This window comes from Anas platyrhynchos, chromosome 34 (genome assembly GCF_047663525.1).
Source record: "Anas platyrhynchos isolate ZD024472 breed Pekin duck chromosome 34, IASCAAS_PekinDuck_T2T, whole genome shotgun sequence".
NCBI classification, from domain to species: Eukaryota; Metazoa; Chordata; class Aves; order Anseriformes; family Anatidae; genus Anas; species Anas platyrhynchos.
Window position 1 is genome coordinate 1518617 of NC_092622.1, and position 24921 is coordinate 1543537.

The 24921-nt window shown below is 60.0% G+C and overlaps 2 protein-coding genes across 18 annotated transcripts in view; one reads left to right on the forward strand and one right to left on the reverse strand.

Annotated features, from left to right (window-relative positions):
• The window catches only part of HDAC7 (histone deacetylase 7), a 71389-nt gene extending 53761 nt beyond the window's left edge, over window positions 1-17628 (forward strand). For 10 of the 15 annotated variants that reach the window (XM_038172560.2, XM_072031922.1, XM_072031923.1 and 7 more), the window contains 24 exons: window positions 2135-2331; window positions 3857-3947; window positions 5680-5794; window positions 5958-6073; window positions 6238-6360; window positions 6645-6754; window positions 7079-7195; window positions 7474-7672; window positions 7818-8026; window positions 8223-8426; window positions 9100-9325; window positions 9755-9888; window positions 10327-10447; window positions 10561-10610; window positions 11917-12024; window positions 12156-12211; window positions 12433-12520; window positions 12764-12883; window positions 13107-13204; window positions 13319-13437; window positions 13622-13755; window positions 13952-14036; window positions 14230-14368; window positions 14519-17628. In XM_038172560.2, the coding sequence (XP_038028488.1) occupies window positions 2135-2331; window positions 3857-3947; window positions 5680-5794; window positions 5958-6073; window positions 6238-6360; window positions 6645-6754; window positions 7079-7195; window positions 7474-7672; window positions 7818-8026; window positions 8223-8426; window positions 9100-9325; window positions 9755-9888; window positions 10327-10447; window positions 10561-10610; window positions 11917-12024; window positions 12156-12211; window positions 12433-12520; window positions 12764-12883; window positions 13107-13204; window positions 13319-13437; window positions 13622-13755; window positions 13952-14036; window positions 14230-14368; window positions 14519-14564 (3005 nt within the window). In that variant the 3' untranslated portion in view covers window positions 14565-17628. Of the gene's footprint in view, window positions 1-25; window positions 57-357; window positions 479-2134; window positions 2332-3856; window positions 3948-5679; window positions 5795-5957; window positions 6074-6237; window positions 6361-6644; window positions 6755-7078; window positions 7196-7473; window positions 7673-7817; window positions 8027-8222; window positions 8427-9099; window positions 9326-9754; window positions 9889-10326; window positions 10448-10560; window positions 10611-11916; window positions 12025-12155; window positions 12212-12432; window positions 12521-12763; window positions 12884-13106; window positions 13205-13318; window positions 13438-13621; window positions 13756-13951; window positions 14037-14229; window positions 14369-14518 lie in introns of those variants that run through there. The other 5 variants (XM_072031925.1, XM_072031926.1, XM_038172553.2 and 2 more) reach the window with 4 other exon arrangements.
• A 2941-nt stretch (window positions 17629-20569) lies between these two features.
• LOC101790674 (twist-related protein 2) lies at window positions 20570-24192 on the reverse strand. Of its 3 annotated transcripts, none has more exons than XM_013101423.4 (2): window positions 23474-24192; window positions 20570-21970 (listed from the first exon to the last, which is right to left on the reverse strand). In XM_013101423.4, exon 1 carries the CDS (start codon window positions 23963-23965, stop codon window positions 23480-23482), a length of 486 nt encoding a protein of 161 aa, XP_012956877.3. In that variant the 5' UTR covers window positions 23966-24192; the 3' UTR covers window positions 20570-21970; window positions 23474-23479. The 3 variants fall into 3 exon arrangements, with proteins under 3 accessions (XP_012956877.3, XP_027301615.2, XP_038028505.1); XM_027445814.3 differs by having other exon boundaries at window positions 20570-21983; XM_038172577.2 differs by having other exon boundaries at window positions 20570-22343.
• Window positions 24193-24921: the final 729 nt, after the last annotated feature.

Genomic DNA, 24921 nt, shown 5'->3' on the forward strand with positions numbered 1-24921 from the left:
CCCCCTTTTCTGCCCCAGGTTGGTGCTGGAAGGGCAGCGGATGGCTGGAAGGAGAGGTGAGAACAGGGCTGCTGATGCTGAGCTCCCTCCGGGTGCTTTGAGCATCACAAGCGGAGAGGAGGCTGTGAGGCTGGAGGCTGGGGCACGGAGGGTTGGTGCCGTCCTCCTCGCAGCCCAATTTTCCCCTCCAAATGATGCTTCAGCAGCGTTTCTCCACGTCTCAAAGCCGAGCCTGGCACTCCTGGTCTCAGCTCCTGTCCCAGCCTTCCTCCCTCCTCGCATCCTCCTCCTCGCTGTGGCATGGGGACCAGGCGAGCTGGGACGCCGGGAGGTGGCAGCCCGGCGTCTTTTTGCTTCCATCCTTCAAAATCGATGACGTTTAGCAAGGATCTGGGGCCCTGGCTGGAGCTGGGAGGTTGCTGGAGCAGCGCCGTGAAGGCTGGCAGCGTTTTCTGGACCCGTGCACGGCTGCTTGCAGGTGTGGAAGGGCGAAGCAAAGGGCTGAGAGCAGAGGAAGGGTCTCCTTGTATAGGGAAACGCTCCTTGGGCTCGGGTTGGGTCTTAAAAATGCGTCTGAATCACATTTAGCTGCTTGTGCACTGCCCGAGGTCTCATCCTGCCCATCTCGGGGCATCGCAGCTGAGCCTTGGGGTGGGAGCTCAGCGGCTTTCAGCTGTTCTGGTCCTCAGCCTGGTGGCACAGCAGGGTGCAGCAATTAGAGCTAATTAGCCAGAGACAAATGAAATCCCAGGCAGGGATCAATGAGATGGAGAGAGTGGGGTCAGTCCTGGGATGGGGCTTCCCTGGGAGCATCGGGGCTGTGTCCTGTGGGATTTAGCTGGTGGGGAGCAACATTTATCCATGGATTTGGGGCAGCTTTCCCTGCTCAGGCTGTCCAGAGCTGGTCCCACTTTTGTAGGGCCGTGCATTTCATCATCTGCACGGATGGGAGCCGATGTTTGGGACCTCTCCTGTGCCGTGCTGGGGCTTTGCCAGGTTCCCCCCGTTCGGTTGCTGCGTTACGGGGTTGGAGCCTGCCGAGATTTCTCCTGCAATATCGCAAGCATCAGCACAAGCTCCCCGATGTCGTCGGAGCTGAGGTTTGCACAGCGCAGGGCGTGGTGCTCTGCCTATAAAAATAACATTTGCATTTTTATTTTTGATTTTTTTTTTTTACTTGAGCTGCTTCACTACTTGTGGAAAACAATCGCTTCTCAGGCCGCAGCAGCTTCGGCCCTGCGAGAGCGTCCCCTTTGCCGGATTTCCTGCCCCTTCCCAGCTTCTTTTTCCCTCCCTGTGTGCAGTGCTCGTGACGAAGCTGCAGCAGCTGCCTTGGCTGTGTTTTTGGGATGCCACAAGCCCCTCGGGGCTGTCTGTGTGTCCTTGAGTTACCGTTGTGCTTGCTCGTCCCCGTTCTGCTGTGCTTTTTGGAGCATCCCCCTGCAGCCCGTACTGGGGGCGAGCGATGTCCCCTTGCCACCACCACCCCATTGCTCCCCACAGGTGGCTTCGTTGGGCTAAACTGGGCTGCGGAGATGCAGGAGGAGGGGCAGCATCCTTGTGGCAGGGTGGGGGGCATTGCCTGCCCTTCCCACGGGGGCTGCAGGTTGCCCCATTCCTTCGCAGGGCTGCAGCGGTGCCGTGCCGGAGGCAGCCAGCGCTGCTCTGCGCTGACCTGTGGGGTGAGCTCAGCGAGGCTTTGGGTGAAAATCCCCCGCTGTGAGGGGTTTTGGATGCCCTGTGCCTCTGTATGGGCGTTGGATGCCTCGATCCCTGTGGTCCAGGCTGCTCCAGGTGGTCCCGTGAGGACGGGGGAAGCCGCGCGCCCCGGCAGGATGGGAGCGCCTCTGCTTTGGGAAGCCGTGGTGTCGGGGAGAGGTGCCTGCAGCACCTTGGAGGCTCTCCAAGCGCTGCTAACTCCCAGGATTTCTGCCTGGATGACGGAGGAGGCTTTCACAGGCAGCAGATGGGATGTGGCAAGCCCTCCTCGGCAGCAGGGCGCATTCCTCGCAGCGCCCTCCTGCGCGCCGGGGTATCCTCACCCCATCCTGATGCTGCCATCGCTTTTCCAGGGGTACGAGGCACGGGGGACCCCTCTCCGTGCTGATTCTCACCCCGCTTTGTGTCTCCACAGCTGCTGTGAACCCGTGCACCTCCCCGCGGGTGCCCCAGGCCGCCCCCATGGACCTGCGCATCGGGCAGCGCGTCGTCAAGCCCGGCTCCGACACCGCCCTGCTGGCCCTGAAGCACACGCAGCAGCTGCAGCACCAGCTCTTCCTCGCCAGCCTGCACCAGCAGCAAGTGGAGCAGCTCGCCCACCAGCACGTGAGGGTACGGGCGGAACGGGTGCTTCCAAAAATCCCCTTATTTTCCCCCAAAACGGGTAGCTTGGGGTGGTGCTGCCTGCGTGCCGGCAGTGCCCTGCCTCCAGGCTGGCTTTGCCTGGACTCCCATCTCTGGCACAACCACCAGCTAATAAAAGGCTGGAAATCCCAACCCCAAAATAATCTTCCCAGATTAATTCTTCCCTTCCCATGGTCTAGAGAGCCTGCAGTGCTCCTCAGCCATCCCGGAGGCCGCGCTGATGCAAGGAGGCCGCTTAGGGAGGCAGGTTTGGGGGGGAGGTTGTGTGTTCCCGTCCAAATTTCAGCCCTGCCAAGGGCAGCAGGAGGCTGGGGCCTCCCGGGACGCGTGGAGCGGGGAAGTGTTTGCAGCCACACGCCGTGTGTGTGCCGAGAGAGGAGCCAGCACGGCTGGACAGGATGCCTGGTGTCTGTGATCTGCCACTCGGCTTGGCCACCGCTGCCTCTCTGCCCTGAAGGCACGGCTTACTCACTCCGCCAGCTAATTGGCTTTTCTGGGAAGCCTTCCCCGAAATCCTCTCGTGTCACCCAGAATAGCACCCCTCCCTGGCACGGCGGCTGCTGCCAGGCTCTGCGTTGTCACAAGGTTTTGGTAACGTTTAGGCTGGGTGCTTCCTCTGGAGCCCGATTTTTCCACCTTCAGGGACAGAGCAGGTTTTTGGGGCCACGGCTTGGCAAGCTGTGACCATCTCCTAGCATGGAGATCGAGCCCTGTCCTTGTGGCTCCTCGAGTCCAGCTGGGATTCCCATCATTGCACATTTCTCCGGTTGCTGCCTGTCCTTTTTCTGGGCTCTGCAGAACCCAGCTCAATCTCTAATCCCCTCCTCTTGCACCCTGCGTGCTCCAGACTCTGCTGAATCCTGCAGCAGCTGTAAAACCACCTTGCTGTGAGCCCCAGGATCACCGGGGCCCCCTCCTACATCCTGCCACGTCCAAGAGGTGGAAGCGTCTGCCCCTGAGTGCCAGTCCCACTAACCCTGGCTGGGAGCTCTGGGGGATTCCCTGGGGCTTTCGGGGGGACTCTGAGCATCATCTTGGTCCACACGAGGGAGGCTGGAGGTGGTGATGCTGCCAGGTGCTTAGAGGCTTTTGTGCAGATGTGATGCTTTCATCCATGTGAGGTGTGATAAGCTGCAGAAAACACAAACTTCTAAGATTAGTGTGTATTTTTTCTATTTTTTTCCCCCCTTGTTAGTCAACTGTGATTTTTTTTTAGCTCTATTACAACATGCCCCAGCTACAGATATGTCAAAACAGGCAGCAAGCTGAAACAAACTGGTCCGAGTTTTGCAGCGTCCCTGGGGAGAGCGTCTCTGGAGACCGAGATGTGTGCGGTTCGCTGTGATGAAACAACTTTTAACATGTTCTTGTCAGCACCAGGCTTCCAAAAATGACCTAACGGATGATTTCAGAGATCTGGCATTGTGCCTGGGGTGCTGTATGGGGTGAGGTCGGGGTCCTGTGGTGCTGACGGTGCCCTCTTCTCCCCCAGGTGACCATGGAGTCCCCGCACCGCGAGGCAGAGCCCGGGCAGCAGGAGCAGGAGCTGCGGCAGATCCTCAATAAGGACAAGAGCAAACGAAGTAAGAGCCTCGGTGTTTTCTGGCCTGTGTCACCAGGGGCTGCGTCTCTGCCCGAGGAGCCGTGTCCCCAAATCCAGGGGGATCACAGGGAGTGAGGTCGGGGCGTTTTGTAGCAGGGTCTCCAAATGGCAACCCCCCCAGCCCTCCTGGGCAGCCTGTTCCGTGCTCTGCCCCCCTCCCCATGCACAAGTCTCATCTCGTTTTTAAGCAGAAAGGAGCTTTTTGAGCAGAAATGAGGCCCAGCATGCACCCGCTGCCCCTCGTCCTGTCACTGGGTGTCCTGGGCAGGGCAGGAATTTGGCTCTGGAGCTGGCAAGCCCCAGGCTGGAGCAGGGTGGTGATGGGGAGAGGTTTTGGGGTGCCGTGCAGGAAGGTTTGCACCACTCAGGAAAGCAAACCCCTCGTCCTGCTGCGATCTCCCTGCGCCATCTAGTGCCTGCTGCTGCTCGCTGAGCTTTTGGAGGTGCAGAGCCCTTCTTCACATCCCTCTTCACACTCAGGTGCAGCTGTTCCCGGTGTCTGTGAGCCTGCTGCCTTGAACCCGAGCTCTCTCAGGGTGCTGATGCCTTCCCCTTCTCATCCCTGAGCTCCTGTTTGTGTCTGCAGGACGTGGGCTGCTCTTCCCCAGGGGTTGGCGGGGCTTTTTGGGGTGCTGCAGACTCAGTGCCTGCCCTTTTGGGTCCGTGCCCGAGCAAATGCAGCTCCTGCAGATGTGGCAGCTGAGCAGCGCTGCCTACGCGGGGCTTTCTTATGCAAGCTGGGAGTTAATTGTAGAAATTATTAAGCAAGATGTGCTTGGAGGTGCTGAGCAGCACCACGGAGGCGTGGAGCATCCCTCGCGCAGCCACCCAGTGCATTTGCTGGAGCAAACGACCGAGGATGTGTCCTGATGTGGGTCAGACAGGGGAATGGGCCCTGGGTTGAGGCAGGGAAACCACGGAAAGCTCCTGGCAGCTGGGGGCAGCTCCCTGCAGCAGTCAGAGCTCTGCCTGGGGGTGCTCCACAACCACCACAGAGCCACGTGCAGGATGTGGGGCGCTGCTGCAGTGCCAGCACGCCGTGGTGAGTCTCCTGTTGGGTGCTCGTCTGGAAGAGCGCAGCTCTGTCAGAGGTTCAGGAGCCTCAAAGCCTTCCCTGAGCTGTCTGCGCTTTCTTTTTCTTGCTCTCATTCTCTCCTGCCTTGGAGGTAAGAGCAGGGAGCGGGGGTGCGGGATGGGCAGAGCTGTGCGCTATCAGCTGGAAATCATCGCCGTGTGACGGGCTCGGAGAGCCCCAGGGCACGGTGCTCTGGAGAGGCTTCAGAGGGATCCCGTGCACCCGTGGGAGGCTTGTCGCTGCTGTACGAGCCGTGCTGTGCCTTCCTCATGCCGTGGGTGTCAGCTCCTACCTGCTCTGGCTTGGCTGCAGATCCTGAGCTGAGGCTCGCCCCTGCTGATGCTCTGCCTCTCAGCTGCTGGCGCTCAGCGAGGTTAGCAGCTTCAGCAGCTTCAAATTCACCACCTGGGAGCCTCTGGTTGTCCTTCTCTGCCTCTCCCTGCACCCACCTTGGTCTGAGACCCGTGCCAAGCACATCTGCAGGGCTTTCTCCATGCCTGTGTGCTCGCAGGGGCTCTCCAGCCACCTTCTCTTGGCTCGTGCAGCTGTGGGGAGCCCCAGGGCCCTGCTCTGAGGGTCCTGTGGGATGCTTTGTGTCAGCTCTCAGCCCACGGTGCTCACTGCCTCCTCTCTGCAGGTGCTGTGGCCAGCACGGTGGTGAAGCAGAAACTGGCAGAGGTCATCCTGAAGAAGCAGCAGGCAGCAGCTTTGGAAAGGACCAGCAACCCCAACCCTTCTGCCATGCCGTACAGGTAAAGGAAGGGCGTCCTCTCTGTGCTGTTTGACCCACCCGGAGCAGGACAGCTGCTCAGGACCCTCAAAACATTTCTGGTGGTGGGTTTGGATAAGTCAAGGCATTGCTAACCATCGCTGCCAGGAGGGAAGATCCTCTAACAAGGTTCCTTCTCCCTGCAGGTCTTTGGAGCCTCTGGATCCTGAGGGCCCTTCCCCTCCTGTACTCAGCACCTTCCTGCCCCCGGTCCCTAGCACTTCTCTTGACCCCCCGGAACATTTTCCACTGCGGAAAACAGGTGAGGCTGGGGACCAGCACCATCCCCCCCCTGCTCTGATGCCACTGAGCCCGCTTGCAGGGGACGGCAGGAGCCAAGAAGTTGGGGTGGCCTGGCCCCACCAAGCTGTTCCAGCTTTTTCCCACCCGTGGTGGGGCTGGGACTCACCACCTTGTCCTCGGCAGCGTCCGAGCCCAACCTGAAGGTGCGTTGCAAGCCCAGGAAGTGCCTGGACCGCCGCAAGAACCCCCTGACCCGCAAGGAGAGCGCGCCCCCCTCGCTGAAGAGGAGGCCGCCCGAGGCGATCGGTGAGGATTTTGGCTGGGTGGGGATAACTCGGCTGTTTGGGGAGGTTGGGGCCGGGCTGGAGCTGCCTGGGATCCTACGAGATGCCTGCTTTGGGTTTCAGAGGGGGAATTTCACATGGCAGGGGCTCAGCACGTTATCAGTGCCCTCCTGTGCACCAGGAGTTTTGGCTCCAGGGGGGCTCTGGGGAGTTGTTGGAGGGAGGGCGAGCTTTACGGGGCTGGGGCTGTGCAGTTCTCCTCTGTGTGCAGGTGCTCATTTTCCCCGATTTTTCTTCCCGGCACAGATTCCTCCCCAAGCAGCAGCAGCACCCCCGTGTCCGGCTGCAGCTCTCCCAACGACAGCCTCCCCGCCGAGCACGGAGCCCTCCCCGCCGCCTCCGGCATGGCCCACGAGGTGAGCTCCTCAGCTTCCCAAGCCCAGCCTTCACCTCCCTGCTCTCCCACCGCCCTCCTAGGCTCAGGATCAGCTAGAAAACTCCCCAGGCACTCCAAATCCTGCACCACAGCTGCCCCGGCACGGTGGGACCCCCTGCCCGACCCAGTGACACGCTGCCCCCCTCTGCGCCGTGCACCGGTGCTCTCCTAGTGCATGCGTTGCCCCCCGGTGCCCCTAGCCCTGGGTTTTCCCCCAGTATCTGGCACTTGGCCACCCCCTTTCTGCTGCCCCGTGCTGTGAGCCCTGCCCTTGCAGGAGACTGACGGATTGTGTTTGGTGCAGGCGCCCCTGGCCCAGCGCCTGATGCTGCAGGAGAGCTCCCTGGCCCAGTTTGCCTTGCAGGGCGCAGCCTCCCTTCCTGCCATCACGCTGGGATTGCCGGCCACCACTAGCGCCAGGGTAGGTAGCCAGTTTGTAGGAACCCCCAAAGCCTTGGGCAGAGGGTCCCCGCAGGGCAGGGGAAGCCCTTTTTTTTGGGGTACGGGGTTCCTGGGCGAGTGCCAGCCGTACGCTGGCTCTGAGGAGTCGCAGAGGCTGCCCGTGGGCACGGGGAGGATGCGCCGTGTCCCGGTGGGTTGCTGATCCAGCCAGAGTTAGGTCAGAGGTTGGACTCGATGATCCTGAGGTCTCTTCCAACCTAGACAATTCTGTGATTCTGTGATTCCTCCTCCCTGCAGGGAGACGCGGATCGCCGCCCCCTCTCCGGCCTGGCCCACCGGGTGCCCGTGCTGAACGGGCCCGTCCTCGCTGGCACGCACTCGCCCATGTTCATACCAGCTGGCTTGGAGCAGCACGAGGCCGGGAGCCCCTTGTCCCCTCGGCTGCAGCCCGTCATCATCCTCGAGCCCTCAGTCACCCACGCTCCGCTTGTGGCTGGTAAGTCTCAAGCTTTGGGGCTGGCAGCACGGGGTACAAGTTGCTGGTTTCCCGTTATTCCTCCACGAGCTGGAGACGAGGAGGTAGAAAGCGTTAATATTAAGAGAGCAAAGCCGCCCCTAACCTCTTCCTCCTCTCCTTGCAGTGCCAGGGCTGGGAACGGTCCCCTTCTCCTTCGCCCCCTCGCTCATCTCCGCAGAGCGCCTGTCGCTCCCGGGCCACCACAAGCCTCTGGGCAGGACCCGCTCGGAGCCCCTGCCCCAAAACCCCAAGGCCATCCAGCAGCAACTGGTGTACCAGCAGCATCACACCCAGTTCCTGGAGAGGCTCAAGCAGCAGACACATCTGGGCAAGGTAAGGCCTGGGGGCGTGCAGGAGGTGCTGGGCAGCAGGGTGCAGGATTGCAGCGAGGATTGCGCTGCCCAGGCTCAGGAGCTGAGGGTGTCTGCTCAGCTTCGTGGGCTCCCACGTTCATTGTGCTCCTACCTGGGGGTGCCTTGACCTCCTCAGCCTGTTCCTTGCTGACTTGTGCCCCTTCCCCCGGCTGCAGCGCATGGCCAAAACCAGCGAGAAGCCCCGGCTGCGGCAGATCCCCTCCTCGGAGGACATGGAAGCAGAAGGGACGGAGACGGGGGCTGAGGGCGGCGACCAGGCGAGGGCACGCGTGGAGCCTGCGAGGCCGGGGAGCAGCGGGAAGGAGCCCGAGAGGACGCAGAAGCTGCTGCAGCCTCAGGAGGAGCTCGTCCTCCAGCAGGTAGGCGAGGGCTGGCGGGGATGGGGGGGAGCAGGTGTTGGTTTTGCAGATTTTTGGTTATTTTTCATAGCTCTCACTGTGCTTTTCCAAGACCCGGAGCTTCCCTGCCCCTCGCCCTGTGGATTTTTAGCCTCCAAATGTTTCACTTTCCCCGTGTCCTACACGCAGCAGTCTCAGGTCACTGTGGGGCTGTGCCTGTGTAGTCCTGCAGCCCCTCTGCCTGCTACGCTGCCTTTTTCCAGGCCAGATTTGTGGTTTGCTGTGAGATTGCTGCTGGTGCTGCAAGCCACGCTGTGTGGGTAGGGACGCAGGCACCACATCTCTCCCTCCCGTGATCCAGGGGCAGTTTGCTAGCACAGGCCGTGAGCTGCGGCCACCCCTGGTGCAAGCAGGGCTTGGACATCGTCCCCAAATCGCTGGGCGTTGTCCCCAAACTGCTGGGCACCATCTGCAAAGTGCTGCACCCTGCAGCAGGGCTGCCCAGCACTGCGGGGCTGAGCCAGCAGAGAGCAGCAGACGCTGCTTCACGCATCCCAGCTCCTACAAAGCAGCTCCGAGCCCCCCAGCACGGAGGGGGCTGTCACATCCAGACCCTCCAGAGACCGAGGCTCATTCCTGGGAGAGCATCCTCGCCCCGGGTGCTGCCGTGCTCACTGTCACCTCTCTCCATCAGGCGTATCTCTGGGACCCCTACCAGCGCATGCAGCACCAGCTCCTCAAGCGGCAGCCTCTGGCCGACCCCCCCATGGTTCCGACCGTCCTCGCGGGGCACAGGCCCCTCTCCAGGGCTCAGTCATCTCCTGCCACCGCCACCATCTCCCTCCCTGCCCAGGACACGGCCTCCAAGACGCTCTCCCTGCCCGTGCAGGAGCAGCCGACCAAGCCTCACTTCACGACAGGTAGGGCACGGGGGCGCAGGATGAACCAGCTGGGGACAGGAGGTGGGGATGCTCTGGGGAACCCGTGTGTCCATCCCAATCATTCCCGGACCCCAAAATTCCTGGGAGCACCCTGGCTGGCTGCAGAAAGAGCAGAGCAAGCCGTCCCTTCTCCTTATCTAAGGTACCTTTCCAAGCAGGACTTGCCATCCTGGTCTGTTACGAGGGCTCGGCTCAGCTCTCCTGGGCATCCAAGGCAGCAAACGTCTTGGGGCAGAGGCTCCCAAGGTTCAAGGAGTTACAGTCAAACTAAATAACCCTTAACGGGTCTTTGGGGTCCCAACAATCAGCCCTAGCCCCCGAAAAGGGGCAGAATTTGGGTTGGAAGCATCGAAGCTTGGCTGCCCGGTCCAGTCTCAGGCCAGCAGCTCTCCGTGGGCGTTCTTGCAGGGCTGGTTTACGACTCGGTGATGCTCAAGCACCAGTGCTCCTGCGGAGACAACAGCAACCACCCGGAGCACGCGGGCAGGATTCAGAGCATCTGGTCCCGGCTGCAGGAGCGGGGGCTGCGCAGCCAGTGCGAGGTGAGCAGCAACGGGGAGGACACTGGCATGAGCTAACGGTGTGGTAGGATTCCCTGCTCCCACCTCCATCCCTGTTATTCCCAGAGCTTCCCAGCCTGTTTTCCACCTCCAGCCAGGCAGCAAAGCTCTTGGGAGGGGGCTTGGACTCGGTTGCTGCTGGCTGTGCCAAATTGGAGCGATTTGGTCTGACCGTCCCCGGGGCAGATGGCAGCTTGTTGTGTTGGAAAACGGGTGGAATCCCTGCTGAAACAGGGCTGAGGGGGTTTTACCAGCTTGGGGGGGCATCAGTGTCAGCTCCAGCCTGTTAGAACTGTAGGAAAATAGCTCTGGCATTCCCTACCCCATCCTCTCCTGGCCACCCATGGGGTTGGCACACGTGGGTGGGGGAACCCGGGTGTCCTGTCCCGGAGCACCTCGGTCACAGCCCGTGTCCTGCAGTGTCTGCGGGGACGCAAGGCCACCCTGGAGGAGCTGCAGTGCGTCCACACCGAGCGCCACGTCTTCCTCTACGGCACCAATCCCCTCAACCGCCTGAAACTGGACAACGGGAAGCTGGCAGGTGAGCCCCCCATCCGCAGCCGGCAGTGCCCCCCCTGTGCCGTGCGCCCCTGGCCCGTGCGGGTCCCCCTCCAGCTTTGTGGCTGTGAAGTCCTCACTGTCCCCTCCCCGCAGGGATCCTGTCGCAGCGGATGTTCGTCATGCTGCCCTGCGGAGGGGTGGGGGTAAGTCCTTGTTCCCTGTTCGGGGCTTTTTTTGGATGGGGGATGTTTATTCTGTCCCCACCAAGGGCCTCTCGTGGGCTGGAGTGGGGAAGGAGCTCCCAGAGCCGCTGGGCTGTGCTCAGTCCCCATCCCTGCATGTCCATGGGGTGTCTGAGGGAGCTCGGAGCATGGAGATGATCAAGGGTTGAGGCTGTGTCTGTCCAGAGCCTCCCTGCAGGGAGATGGAGCTCAGCCCAGGCAGCAGCAGCCCCAATGTGGAGCCATGGGCACAGCAAAGTGTCCTCTCATTGTGTCACCAGCTTCCCTTGCGTGGGAGCAAGACACTGTCGCAGGGCTCCCCCCCCGTCCTCGGGATGGTTTTGGGTACCCCACCCTTGAACCAAGCCTTTTGAAGCCCCTTCCTCCAGGGCACCCAGCCCCTAAAAGCCCCTCGTGGCCTTGTTTAAGAGCCGGGGGCGTTAGGAGGGAGCAAGCCGTGGCTTCCACCCAGGGTGCGAGCAGTGGCGTGGGGACGGCAGCAGCTTGCCCCTTCTCTCCAGACACTTCTGTGGCCTCTCCTCTCACAGCTTGCTGCCCTGGTTTCTCTCCATTCACTGCGGTCTTCGTTCTTCCTCTCCCCCTGTCTCTGTCCTCCTCCTCCTCTCTCTTTCTCTCTCTCTTTCAGGAAGGGTCTCACTCCGTCTCACTCCATGCCTTCCTGCTGCCTCTTCTGGTTCTTCTCCTCCCCTTGCCCCCGCTGCTGGGCACCAGCTCTTCTCAGCCCCGTTTGCATCCACTTTCCCTGCTCTGCCTCCCCCCCTGCCCTCCTCCTGTCCTGCCTGAAGGCGGGGGGGGCTGGAGCTGCCCCCTCTGCGGGCAGAGGGGAGCCCTTGAGTCGCACACATGGAGTTGATCAGAAGAGACTCAAGTTTTCCGGCTCTGGCTCGGCCCTTGACGTGATCCTGATCAAACCAAGATGTTTGGTTAAACAATAAAATAAGATAAAGAAGGTAACGAGCGTTTTCTCAGTCACTCCTTCCAGCCCCCCGGGTGCAGGGGTGTGAGATGCTCTGTGCGGAGCTTGGATGTGGGGCTGGGGTCTGCAGAGGAGCTGCCACCCCCGGCCAGTGGCACCGGGGAGCCACCGTGGAGCTGGGCAACTTGCCCCATGGCACGCGAGGTGCCCTTGGCTCCACGATGCCCGGGACTTCATCCCCTGCCCCGAGCAGGGTGGCTGGCAGAGAGCGTGGGTTCCCCAGCCGAGGCATCGTCCGTGAGTGCCCCTATCCCTGTCCCTGTCCCTGTCTGAGTGTCACCTTGCTTGCAGGTGGACAGCGATACCATCTGGAACGAGCTGCACTCCTCCAACGCCGCCCGCTGGGCCGCGGGCAGCGTCACCGAGCTGGCCTTCAAGGTGGCCACCAGGGAGCTGAAGGTAGGTGGCCTCACGTAGAGGACCAGGGGGCTCACCAAGCCCCCTCGTGTCCCTGTTGGAGGACCGTGTGGCCCCACGGTGAGGTGCTGGGGGCAGTGGTACTGATCTCCTTGTGTTTGTTTCGTCCCCAGAACGGTTTCGCTGTGGTGAGGCCGCCCGGACATCACGCGGATCCATCCACTGCCATGTGAGGGTCCCTTCCTGAGGCACGGGGGGGTTTGGGCGGCCCCAAAATCCCAGTCCCTTTAGAGCTTGGAAAGCCGTGGTGGGAAATCACTGATTGCTCCAGATTCATTGCCCTGGGACCCTGCTGTGTCCAGGGAGAGGGGAGGGGGCAGCCCACCCGTTGGTGCTGGGAGGGAAGGGTGCTCGGGGTGCCCCGGGTGTTGACCAGCTCCCTTTTCGCAGGGGGTTCTGCTTCTTCAACTCCGTGGCCATCGCCGCCAGGCAGCTGCAGCAGAAAGGGAAACTCAGCAAGATCCTCATCGTGGACTGGGTGAGTCGCTCCCAGCACATCCCAGTTCCTCACCAAAGCATCCCAGCTCTGCTTCAGAGCTGGACCTGGGAGCAGAGAAACCTCCTCCTTGGGGTCTGGCTGCGGGAATGTGGCTGCAAACCCCTCCCCAGGACCAGATCTGGGGGCAGGGAGCAGGGATCCACGTGCTTTTAGCTCCGTGCAGCTCCTGGGCCACCCTTGAGGCTATTTAAGAGCACTCCCCCAACTCCTTTCTCCCCCCAGGATGTTCACCACGGCAATGGGACCCAGCAGGTCTTCTACAGGGACCCCGACGTTCTCTACATCTCCTTGCACCGTCACGATGATGGGAACTTCTTCCCCGGCAGCGGGGCCGCTGACGAGGTGAGAAGCACCCAGAGGCTGTGCAGCTCTGGGGGAGGGGGGGCAGCTGCTTGATTTAGGGCTTCTTGCAGGGCTGGGGTCTCGTGGGGCATGGGGTTTGGTGAAGTGTGGGGCTGCCCGTCCCTCGCTTGGGGCTGGGAGGTGGTGGAGCCTGGCCAGGGCATTCCCCCAGCACCCTGCAGGGCACATCTTGCCCCTCACCATCATCTTTGCTCACTCCCAGGTTGGTGCTGGCCCCGGTGAGGGATTTAACGTCAACGTAGCCTGGACTGGAGGGCTCGACCCCCCCATGGGTGACCCTGAGTATCTGGCAGCTTTCAGGTACTGCTCCTTGTGGTCCTCTGCCTTTCCCTTGGCTTCGGGCTGAGCCAGCGCTTAACATCTAATGTTCTTTGTGTTTTGTGTTCGTTTGTTTTTTATTTTTCAACCCGACAGGACGGTGGTGATGCCGATTGCACATGAATTCTCCCCCGACGTGGTGCTGGTGTCGGCCGGCTTCGACGCGGCTGACGGCCACCCACCACCCCTGGGTGGCTACAAAGTCTCTGCTAAATGTAAGGAGGTGGAAGCAGCTCTGGGGGCTCCGAGTGGGCTCTTCCCTCTGGGCTTTGGGGCTGGCAGCTCTCCAGGGTGCAGGAGACGAGCCCTGGGTTGGAGGGGCACAGCAAGGGAGGGCCCCGATCCCGGTATTTTGGGCACAGGGGGCTGACGGCCGCCCCTTTTGGGTTTCCTCCGCAGGCTTTGGCTACATGACGAAGCAGCTGATGAGCCTGGCAGGGGGAGCCATCGTCCTCGCTCTGGAGGGTGGCCACGACCTCACGGCCATCTGCGATGCGTCCGAGGCCTGCGTGTCAGCCTTGCTGGGCAACGAGGTGAGAGCTGGGGCTGGACGGGGGCCGATTGCGCTCCCCATCCTGTGGTCAGGACCCCATGGGTGCACCCGGAGCCACGGGAGCAGGGTGGGAGCCCTACGAGGCAAAGCTTGGTGCAGGTTGTGGCTTCGCGGCCCTAAACCAAGCCCTGGGTACTGCTCCTTCCCCCTGACCCCCTCGTCTCATCCCTCGGCAGCTGGACCCTCTCCCAGAAGAGAGCATGAGGCAGAAACCCAATGCCAACGCCGTGCGCTCCTTGGAGGCGGTGATCCAGGTCCAGAGTGAGTGTCTGGAGCGAGGATGAGTGAGCAGGGATGGCCCAAATGTCAGCTTTTCCTCCCAGGGGACTCTGCATGAAGGACCCTGGGGGGGAGCCCTCCATCCTCTTACCCCCAGGAGGGTGATGCCCCACTTGCAAGGGAAGCCTGGAGACCCCCGTGCCAGCCCCTTCCCTGACGTTTCCTTCTCCCGCAGGTAAATACTGGGTGGCCGTGCAGCGTTTTGCCTCCAAGCTGGGCTGCTCCTTCCTGGAGGCGCAGCACCACGAGGCAGAAGAAGTGGAGACCGTCACAGCCTTGGCCTCCCTCTCGGTGGCCGTGATGGTGGAGAAGAGGTGATGGGTGATGCTCTTTGTCAGCCCGGGGACGTGCGGGTGCCCCTCGTGTGCCACCAGGCTCTGAGCCTTGGCCTTCACGGGGGTTGTGCTGCGGAGGGGAAGAGCAGGTCTCCTCCTCATCTCATGTGCCAAATTTCTCCGTTTCAGGCCCCAGGACGAGCCGATGGAGGAAGAGGAGCCCATGAACCAGTGATGAGCGGTGATGTTCTCTGCTCCCCTGCTTCCAGGACGTGGCTGGACTCTTCCTGAGCCCAGTGCTCGCTCTTTGCTCCTGGCTTCCCGTTTGCCACGTCATTCTCACTCCCCGAGCCACGGTCCTGAACCGGCCCGGACCTTTGGCTGCCACCTCTGCAGGGCTCCCAGAAAGGATGCTCCCACAGCCCCCCGGGAGCCGTTCTCCTGCTGGGGACGGGTGGAAAACCACAACCTCCCTCTGCACGGCGCCGCCTCGCACACCGAGACCGTGCCTGCAATCAGTCCCCAACCTCCAGGACCTGAAACCCCTCCTGGGGACACACGAGAGGCCTCCGCCCCTGCCCTTCTGGGCTCTTCCTCACTTTTGGGGCAGGGGGTGGGTGTTGGGATGGATGCTGTGGTCATGCTGTGGTTGTTGGAGCCGCCGTCGGGACTGTATCCAGAGCTCCTTCCAGCCGGCCATCCCCTGGAGAAGCAGCCCCGTGTCTTGCTCGAGAGGGACAGGCTCCCCGTGCCTTCTCTGAAAGGATTCCTGGCCTCCTCCAAATCCTCTCCTTCCTCTCTGGTAGAGCACGAGGCAGGAGCCAGCGTGCCAGTGCCACGGGCTGCGACCTCGTTCTGCACGAGGAGGGGCTGGGAAGCGACGGGTGCTGCACCGCTCACCTCGTGCCCGGGGCAGAGCAAGGGCTGGAGGGGCTGCAGCGCCCAGGGTCACACCCGGGGGACATCCTAACCACTAACCAGAGCGCGACCCCTCTGGTGCTGGGGCTCTGATTTGCACTATATACATAGGAGATGTGCTAATGTGAACCTGACCTCCTCTTCTTTCCATGGGAATTTCGGGAACAAACACCTCGTCGTGGGGACGTTACCAAGGTGCCTTGAGCCCTTTCCAGCACCCCCCTGCCCTGTGGCACTGCAGACCCCGGCTGTCTTCCAGCCACCCCTTTGGTTTGGGGGGGGCACCCGGTGCCCACCCTCGCCGTGGCTGCGCCCCCAGCTCCCCCTGCACCCCCCTGGGCTCCTCCGTCTGAGATCGAGTCCTGGTCACCCCCCGCTTGGTGCTCAGCTCCCCGGGGATGCCTCAAGCCCCAGTGCCTGTCTCCTTCCAGGTTATTTTGGGGTGACAGAGGTGGGGTCGTCCCCCACCCCCCAAAAATGATGTCTCCATCTGAATTCTCCTTCTTATCTCGTCCTTATCAGGTCCCCGATCACGCTGGTGGTGTCACAGCGCGGGGGGCTTTGGGGGTGGATGGGGTGCTGAGCTCAGGGGGTGGCCAGGCTCCATTGGCAGGCACAGGGAGGAGATTTTGTAAAAAACAAAACAAAACAGAAACAAAAAACTTGGAAAAATAAACATTTCTGTGTCTCAAACTGCCCAGAGCTGGGGTCCAGCAGTGCCAGCCCCTGGCACAGAGGGTGGGAGGGGGGTTTGAGGACGTGGGGGGAAACCATCGTGGCACTGCCTGTACCCCCCCCCAGTGCTGCTGCAGCCCCTGATGCCCCCCCCTTGATCCTGGGGCTCTGCCCACACCATGGGCACCCTGCGTGGCAGCCTGGTGCCGTGCACCTCCCCTCGCTGGGGTTGAAAAGCACCCCCAAACCTCTCCAGAGCCTGATGTGGTGGGTGCTGCCCCTCTATCCCATCGGTGTCCCCCCTGGGGTGGGCTGTGGGGGGGGTCCCTCCGCTTTTCCAGCCCTGGGACATGTCAGCGTGTCCCCGAGCTGGGGCAGCCACCCCAAATTGATCCTGGGGCAGCCTCTGCAGCCCCTCGCTGCCCCCCTGTCCCCTTGAGCACCCTGGGGACACGCTGCAGCCCCTCCGGCTGCATCCATCCCCTTCCCAGCTCCATCCCAGCCACGTCCCCCCTTTCTCCCCGTGGGTCCCAGCTGAACTCGTGCCACATGGCATAAAACAGGCCATGGTTGAAGCCAGCAGTGAATTTTGGCTGGGCTTTCCCCCAATCTCAGCACTGGGGGCACCTTTGTACCCCAGGAGAAAGCTGCGGGGGAGCTCAGCCGTGCGCACCAGCACTGCCCCGAAGCAGAGCGATGTGCCCCAAAAAGACAGCCGCTTGGCTCCCTTCTAAACATCCTCAGCCACCCATTTAAGGTTTTCAGCTTCCCTTTGGTTTCTTGCCCCGAAATCAAAGGGGAAAAAGCAAGAAAAAAGCTCGTGAATTCCAAAACTCCACCTTCCCAGGTGCCAGCTCCTGGCCTAGGATCCGTGATCCGTAGCCCCCAAATCCTTCATCCCGTGCACCCCACTTGGGAGGGTCACCCGAAAATGAAGCCGAAATCCTCCACATTTTGCTGCCTTGCAGCTGCTGTGCTGAACAGCCCAGACTGAACAAATTACCCCAGGTAAGTCCGCAGCTGAGCCTCTTGGGGAGCATCACAGTGATCACAAAGCTGGGCCGGCTGCTTCTCCTAGAGCTGGTCCTGGAGACACCGGGGCTGGAGTCAGAAACCCCCAAATTAGCACTTTTTTTCAGAGCAAACTCACACTTTCTTGGCACCAGCCCCTCTCCCCGTGGGGTAGCACCGCCTCACCCCATAAGCATCCCGTGCAGGGGAGCACGGAGGAGGTGATGGGGCAGCTCCTCGGCAATGTTACCTTTCAATATATATTTTTTAAAGATATCAAAAGCCCTTTTTATAAAAAAACAATCAGAAATCAAGGCTGGAAGCCTGAGCCTCCACTGCGCAAAGAGGTATTTGCCTTTATTTTTAAAGCACGTTTTATTTTTTTGAAAGAAAGTTTATATTTCTAAAGGTGGTCTCATTTTTTTTATTATTTTTTATTTTTACTTGCAAAATACTTCCTCCGATGTGGTTAATAAAACCATCCACAACTGTATTTTTAATGGGATTTTTATTTTTTTAAGACCATTCAGAACTTTTCAAAGGCTGCGGTCAGCTCCCCGGAGCAGGGAATTCGCTCACGGTGTACATAGAGATTGAGGATTATATGGGAAAAAAAAAAAAAAGGTAATTTGAGCCTTGCTGTCGCCTGTCGTTGGGTTCTCTGGTGTGTAATAAAGAGCGATCACTAATTGAAACCCCTTCTGCCATGGAGTCATTTAACACACACGTCTCCCACATGGGTTAATTTGGGTTGCACGCCTATTGCAGCCTCACAGGGTGCTTGGTTGTTTTTTTTCCCCACTTTGCAATAATGAATGAAAGTGCTGGATTCTCTTCTTTTTTCTTTCTTTTTTTTTTTTTTTTGGCTAAATTTGATCAAAATTTTGGCTGTCACCAAGCTGCTGTCACCATCAGGTGCTGGGTGCCCAGGAGCCACCACGAGTGCTGGTGGAGCCGTCGCGCTCCTGCATCCTGGGGATGCGGAGAAAAACGGGGCACAGCAAAAATCCCCCCAAAATCCCCCAAATCCCAAAATCGTGTGATGTGAAAGCTGGCGGCAGTGGGGGCTGGCTCTGGCTGCTGGCTCCTGTGCAGGGATTTCGTGTTCCTGGACTTTTCCCTTTTCACTGGGAAATGCACCGGGACTTGGCACGCCAGGAGCAAAGCCGTGCGCAATGCAATAAATGGCAGATTTTTCCCCAAAAGTGCATCTCTGGGGGTACAGCAAGGCTGGAGGAGGGACAGCCTGGCTCCTCACCCCTCCATAGGGATGGCAGCTGCTCTGTGATGCAGCATCCCCTCTCTAACCCTGACAACGCGCTGTCCCCAGGGTGGGTGACGCCGGAGGGGACGTCGCGGAGCCACCGGGCGCCTGTGGCCGACGCCAGCCGGGAGCCAGGAGCAGGGCAAAGCTCCTGCGAGTGCCATCGTCCTGCGATGAGAAACGGCTCCTGCGGGCCCTGGGGGAGCGGGCAGAGGCGAGGCGAGCTCATTCCTCCCCTGCTTTGCTTCCCACTTTTCTCCTCGCACAGTCACCGAGACCTTTAAGTCTCCGGAGAGGAGCTTGGAGGAGAATAAATCAACCCCCACACATCGTGATTACCTCCGGCACCGGCTGAGATAATGCTGCCAGCTGCTGGGGAGCTGGGAAAGGGATGGATGCAGCGTGATGCTGGGAGCCTGGGCTGCCCTCGGGGCTTGAACATGGAACAGAGCAGCCCCCAGCCAGGTGGCATTAAGGGAAAAACGCCCCCAAAGCTTGAGGGGACCCATTGCTGTGAGTTGGAGGGTTATCATGGAAAAAAGAGGTAGCCAAGAGCCTCGGGAGGTGGCCAGGGCTTGCAATGGGGTCCTCCGGGGTGTGCCCTCGCTTCCCACCCACCTCCCCAGCTCTCTGGGGGCTTTATTCCAACGCAGATCCTTGGGGACCGTGGCTCCTAAAGATCTGCAGTGGGCACTGGGGTGGTCACAAGGGGTGACCACGAGCGTGCAGGTGAAAGTGGCACAAAAGGCAAAGAAATGCAAAGCCCTTCTCGGCATCGCATCCCCTTCGTCCCGCTCAGATCCCAGGTGCATCGCCGTGACGTTGGGGATGAAATACGGGCGCGTTTCAAAGGCATTCCTCGGGGCTAAGTGAACCCAGCTGAGAGCTGGTGAGCGGGGATCGTAAACCGGCAGGCATCTTCATGCTGCGGAGGGAATTTTATCTCTTTTTTTTTTTTTTTTTTTTTTTTTTAATTTTAACTAATCCTGACTGGTGCTGAGAACCTGCCTTCCTGCACCAGGGAGGGAGGCTGGGTGTTGGGTTCCTCTGTCTGTAATAGAAAGGTGGAAGCTGAACCTGGCTGAGAAAGGTCCTGCTCGGAGGTTATTGCAGGCTCTGCCCCACCAGGACCCCCAGACGTGGCCAAGGTGAGACTGTGGCAAAGAATTTGGAGCTATCGGTGGCTTTTACGTGAGCTCAGCCCTGCGGTTTGGGGGCTGTGACGCATCCTCCTCCTCCCCAGAGCACCACAGCCAAACCCTTCAAGGCACCAAACGCCACTTTTTCTGTCTGTCCGTTCCTTTATGGTAAACGCTGCGTTGGCTCTGTGCTGGTAGGGGGGGAAACAGCAGCTTTTGGAGGAAAACAGCCTCCAAACCCACAGCACGATCCCTGCCAGAGCGAGGAGCAAATTCCAGCTCCGGAGCCATCGGTGGGGCTGGCAGCAAAACGCTTCTGCCAGCTGGGGAGATGCATTTGGAGCAAACCCGGCACAGCCCAGAGGGCAGCCCCAGGGCCCCCCAGCACAGCCCCTCGCTCAGATGGTGAAAGGCAGCTCCTCTGCACACATCGTGTCCCATCCCTTGGCTTCGTTTTTGTGCTTGATTACAACCTGGCAGCCGCTCAGGCAACGGCTGCAAGAGGAACCAGCGGCGGCGCAGGCTGTTGCAGCAGCATCTGCAGCACTGCAGCCTCCAGCAGCTCCCTGCCGTGGGTTTGGGCACAGAATTGTTTGTTTTGGGGCTCCACACGAGGCGGAGGCTGTTCCACCTTGTCTCATTTCATAGCATGGACGTGGGCCAACCCGTGCCAGCAGGACTTTGGGGCAGGGAGCAGCCCATCCGCATTTAATTTTCTCTCCCAGTCGCAGCCAAATCACCCCAGGGCAATGCTTGTTCTGCAGAGAAGTCGTCCCCCAGCCCGACCCCATGGTGCTGCTGCACTTGTCTCGGTGGGAAGCGTCCCTGCCTGTGTCGGGCAGCCAGAGCCCCGTTTTCCCCCAAAAAAAGCATCCTCCTGGAGCACATGGCCAGGATTATGGCTGGTACCTAACGCAGTGCTTGGCCCTGAGGGGAAATAAAATCACCCCAGGCACAGATTTCCCAGGATTTGGGCAACTCCTTGTCCCTTCTGGGAGCGCAAAACAAAAGTGAAAGCAAGGTGGTTTGGGCACGACACCTACCCCGGTCCCCGTGGCACCTTCCTGGAACAGATGCTGCTTTAAATGCGTTTTCTGAACAGAGCTGGATACAGAAGGGAGTGCTCCCCGAGCGCCTTTGATACCCTGATGCTTTAATACCGTGCAAGGAGACGTATTTATAAATAAAAGAAAATGAAACATCCACCCGACAAAGCAGACTCCAAGCAAGAGCAACAGTCCCCAAAGGGAAGATTTATCCAAGGTCTTTCAGGACAGACAATTAAGTGAGGGCAACGCGAGAAAGACAATAAATCCAGGGAGACAAATGAAGGGCAAAGAATATCACCCCTTACAACTCCGCCAGTCTTTCCCCCCCAGCAGTTTCTGCTTCTAGCCTCATTTTCTCCTCCAGCAGGAAAAGAAACCATTTTAATGTGCTCAAGACTGTGCTGAAAGCCGTGAGCTTGGGGGACTTCAAACATGATTTTTTTTTTTTTCTTGCCTGAGGGCTCCATCCCTCTTTCCCCAGATGATGTCTCCTGGTTAACAAGGGCATATCCACATCCAGCTCCTCCAGCGGCCTTTGATATTTAATAGGCTGAGTTCCAGTGGAGACCAGTACGCCGGCGCTCACAGCAGCCATTAGCTGCTTTACATTATAAAATTACAGCCCCATTGCAAGCGCTGGCTTAATTCACTTACGGGAGAGGGACGCAGCCTTTCCAGCTCCGCCGTCGCTTCCCCCCGTGGCGGTTCCCCCCTTTTTTTGTTCTTTGCTTAGCAAATCCTCCTCCCGGTACTTCCCCAGCCCAAAGCGGGAGCTGCTAATTGGCACCCGAATACCGCTGCAGGTTGGCACAAACCAGATTATTATCTATTCAGCCGAAGGATGCTTTGCCTCCAGGCAAGCTCCGGAGCCTCTAGGGATGAATATTAACCAGCAGCGATAACACACGGCGAGCACCACGCTTGCAGGGCACGAGGGATTTTGCAGGGAGGTTTTTCATTTAGAAGGGAGGTCTTTAGGAGCTCTAAATGTCTTTAATTCCTCCGTTTATCATGGGAACAAAACTCCTGCCACGCACTCTGCATAAATAAAGGGGTCTGCAAGTGAATGAGCAGAGCTGGAGCTGCCCATCAGCCCAGCCGGGCACCGGTAGCACCCAGTGGGAACCAGCCCCGAGTCTGGGGGAGGCAGGGAGGGGACCCTTACTCAAAAGCTCTGGATTTTGCCCCAAGGCAAAACCGCCTTCAGCTGGGCAGTGACAAAGCGCACAGCTCTTCGGCATGGACTTCATCAGCGTGGTGTGGAAACTTGCAGGCACCCATGGCGAAAGCCACGCTCTGGTTGTGTTTCTATCTGGCTCTGGCACCCAGCGGTGGTGTCCGCAGAGCCTCGTCTTTTGGGACCATGCACAGGCCCCCAAAACGCCCAGGGCTGCAGAGTTGTGGTGGTGAGGGGGGCACGGGCTTGCTCTGCTCGGGCTGTTTTCATCCTGGTTGTCCCCAGCGAGCTCTTGGCGAGGTTTCCAGGAAGACAAAAGTTTCAAAGTGGCTCATCCCGAAATGAATTCCTGCTGGGAGACGGTCTCCATCTTCAGCCGCTGCTTGCACCCATGTCCGTGGAGCTGGCCTGAAATTCAGGGCTGTTAAATGGCAAAGCCCAGGGTCAGCGGTGCTCACCGAGGGACACCGCACACAGCAGAAGGTCCCCGACCACCTGGGCATCGCTGGGGCCACTTCCCAGGCTCGTGATGTGATTTATTTTGTCTCAGCAAAGCCAGCTCCTTCCCTTCCCCTCTCCGTCTGCTCTTTCAAAATGTGAGGCTGGGATGGAGAGGAGAATTTTGAACCCCTTCTCCAGCCCTCCCCACCTTCACGGCCGTGATGCAGCCACAGCTTTGGGCACGGCTCTGCCGATTCCCCAGCACTGAGCTGAGACTCCTTAAGGCCAACCAGGAGCAAAAAATGGCACCTAAGGAGTGTGTGCCGGACTCAGCCGAGTGCTGGCAGAAAATAAGAAGAAAAGTTTTTTTTTTTTTTTCTGATGGGTAGCCCTTAGTGGAAATGAAGAGTCCCTGCTCCTCTTGTGGTCGCTTTTCCCAGAGCACCAGGAGGGCTCTGAGCCCAGCATCGGGGCTGGCACCAAGCAAAGATTAACTCGGTGGTGCCCGAGGAAAGCCTGATCCTGCCTGGGGGGCAGCGGGGAGCTGGGATCCAGCGGGATGAGCTCAGTGGATCCTGGGACAAGCTGGGATCCTGCCGCGAGCTGGCCAAAGGGGCCACTGGTGAGGCTGGGAGGGGACGCGAAGCCTGCGGCAAGAAGAGCGCCCAGCACCACGACAGGGCTGGGAAACCCTCAGCCCCCAAACGCTGCTGTAGGATCCTTCTCCTCGCCTTACAGCAGCGTGGGCAGGGGCTGGGAGGGTGCTCGGGGGCGGCTGGATGGCGCTGGGTGCATCCTGCCAGCAGACAAACCTCGCCGCCCCGGCGTCCTCACCGAACATATTCCATTCCCTGCGTCGTGTGCGGTGTGGGAAACCTACAGATCCCAAGGGGTGATGGAGCCCATCTTATCTGCGTTGCTTTAGGAGAGGGAGAGGAGCAAGCCTGGCCCCAGGGCCACCGAAAAAAGCTTTGGGGATGGCTCCTGAGGTTCTCTGAGGGCCAGGCCAGGCTCTTTGCACGGCGGAGCAGCAGCCGTGCTCGGACACCCGCTGTGGGACTGGCTCTGGTCTCATGCAGTTTTGACACCTCGGCATCCCCGGCGCGCTCAGGAGGGTGCAGCCTGATTTACGCACCCCCCGGCTTCCCCGCGGGAGGATAAATCAGCTGGTGAAGCCCTTGTTTGAAACCTTTCGCTTGCCTGCCCCAGCCCAGACCCCGCTAAATGAGATCAGGGCTCCGCCGCTCGGCCCCCTGCGACTTCCCACCGGGGTTTGGGAATCGCTCCCTCCTCCGAACACCGGCCTTGACAGCGCCTGGGGTTTGTTAAAAAGCAAATCGCTTGCACGTGGAGCACGAGGAGGGGGCGGCCGCCGCGCGCGGCCCCCGGAGGAGCGAGCTGGGAGATGCGCGGAGGATGCAGGAGCGAGGGGCGTGCGCGCAGTGCCCTTGGCGGAGCTGCGATACGTACCCCGGCTCAGTGGGACGCGGACATGGACCAAGCCCCTTCCATCCTCCAGACGGAGAAGGCGTAGCTGAGCCTCTCGTGGGCCAGGTAGTTGCAGCTGGTGATCTTGTGGTCCAGCTCATCGCTCTGCAGCACCTGGTACAAGAAGTCTATGTAGCGCGCGGCCAACTTGAGGGTCTGGATCTTGCTCAGCTTGTCGGAGGGCAGCGTGGGGATGATCTTCCGCAGCTCCGCGAAGGCGTCGTTGAGCGACTGGGTCCGCTGGCGCTCCCGCACGTTGGCGATCACCCGCTGGGTGTGCACGTCCTCGAAGGACTGCGGGACGGGGCTGCGCTTGCTCCGCTTGCCCTGCAGCGAGGGGGCTCCGCCGTCCTCCGCCGGCTTGCCCGCCTGGCCTCGCTTGCGCAGGCATTTCTTGTGCAGCCGCTCGCCTTCCTCCTCGCTGGTGACCAGGCTGCCTTCGGGGGAGTCCAGGCACATGCTTTCCTCCTTCATCGTCTCGGCAGCCACCACCTGCGCCCCCCGGGACCTCTTCCACCGGGCAGGCGAAGGGCTCGCGGGGCTCACGGGGCGCGGAGGACGCGGCGCATCGGCGGAGACGGCGCCCGCGCGAGAGGGGCAGCCCGGAGCATCCACCCTTCGGCCCCTCCGAACTTCCCAAGCCTCGCGGAGCCCTCCAAGGAGCTCAGTTGGTTTTTCCTTTGGGCGACGGAGAGGAGGGCGTTCGGATAACTTTGGGGAAAGGCTCTTGCTGATAGGGCGAGGAGGACCGGGGGCGGACCAGGCGCAGACCAATGCAGCAGTGCAAGGTAACGCAAACATCAGTGGAGCTTATGGGTTCCAGATTTCCTCCCTCCCTCCTCCACCGACACCCCCAAGCCCTCCGGCACAGATGCTCCTGCCTGCCGCCCGGATGTCAAGGGACATTGCCTATGCTAATGTTGAGCACCAGCCATGGAGTTCAAGGAAGGCGGATTTATTTTTAAGTCTTTTTTTTTTTTTTGAAAGCCAAGTTGGCCCTGCAAAAGCCAGCCAGAAATATTGATCTGTCCAGCCTGGAATCGAAGACTTTAATCTATGGGAGGTTCAAGTGGAAGTGTGGAGCGATGGATGTCTCCATGAGCAACGCGGGGCATGCTCTGAATCCAAAGGAAGAAGAAACCTTGGCAGGCATCCATGCTGCTCTTCAGAAATGGCACAACCCAAAATGGATTCGAGTTTGCTTCCACTCGCCCATCCATCCACTCATGCAACCATTTTTCTTCCTCTGCCTCCAGTTCTGGCCGTCTTACATAGCCCTTCTTGTACAGAAGTGAACCCATACTCATCCACCACCATATTCCTCTGAAATAAATGTTATTATGGGAGAAGAGAGTGTGCTGGAAAGCATTCGGCTGCTGAGAAAATGCATTGAGGAGCTTCCCAGCAGCATCTCAGGGCTGCAGAGCCGG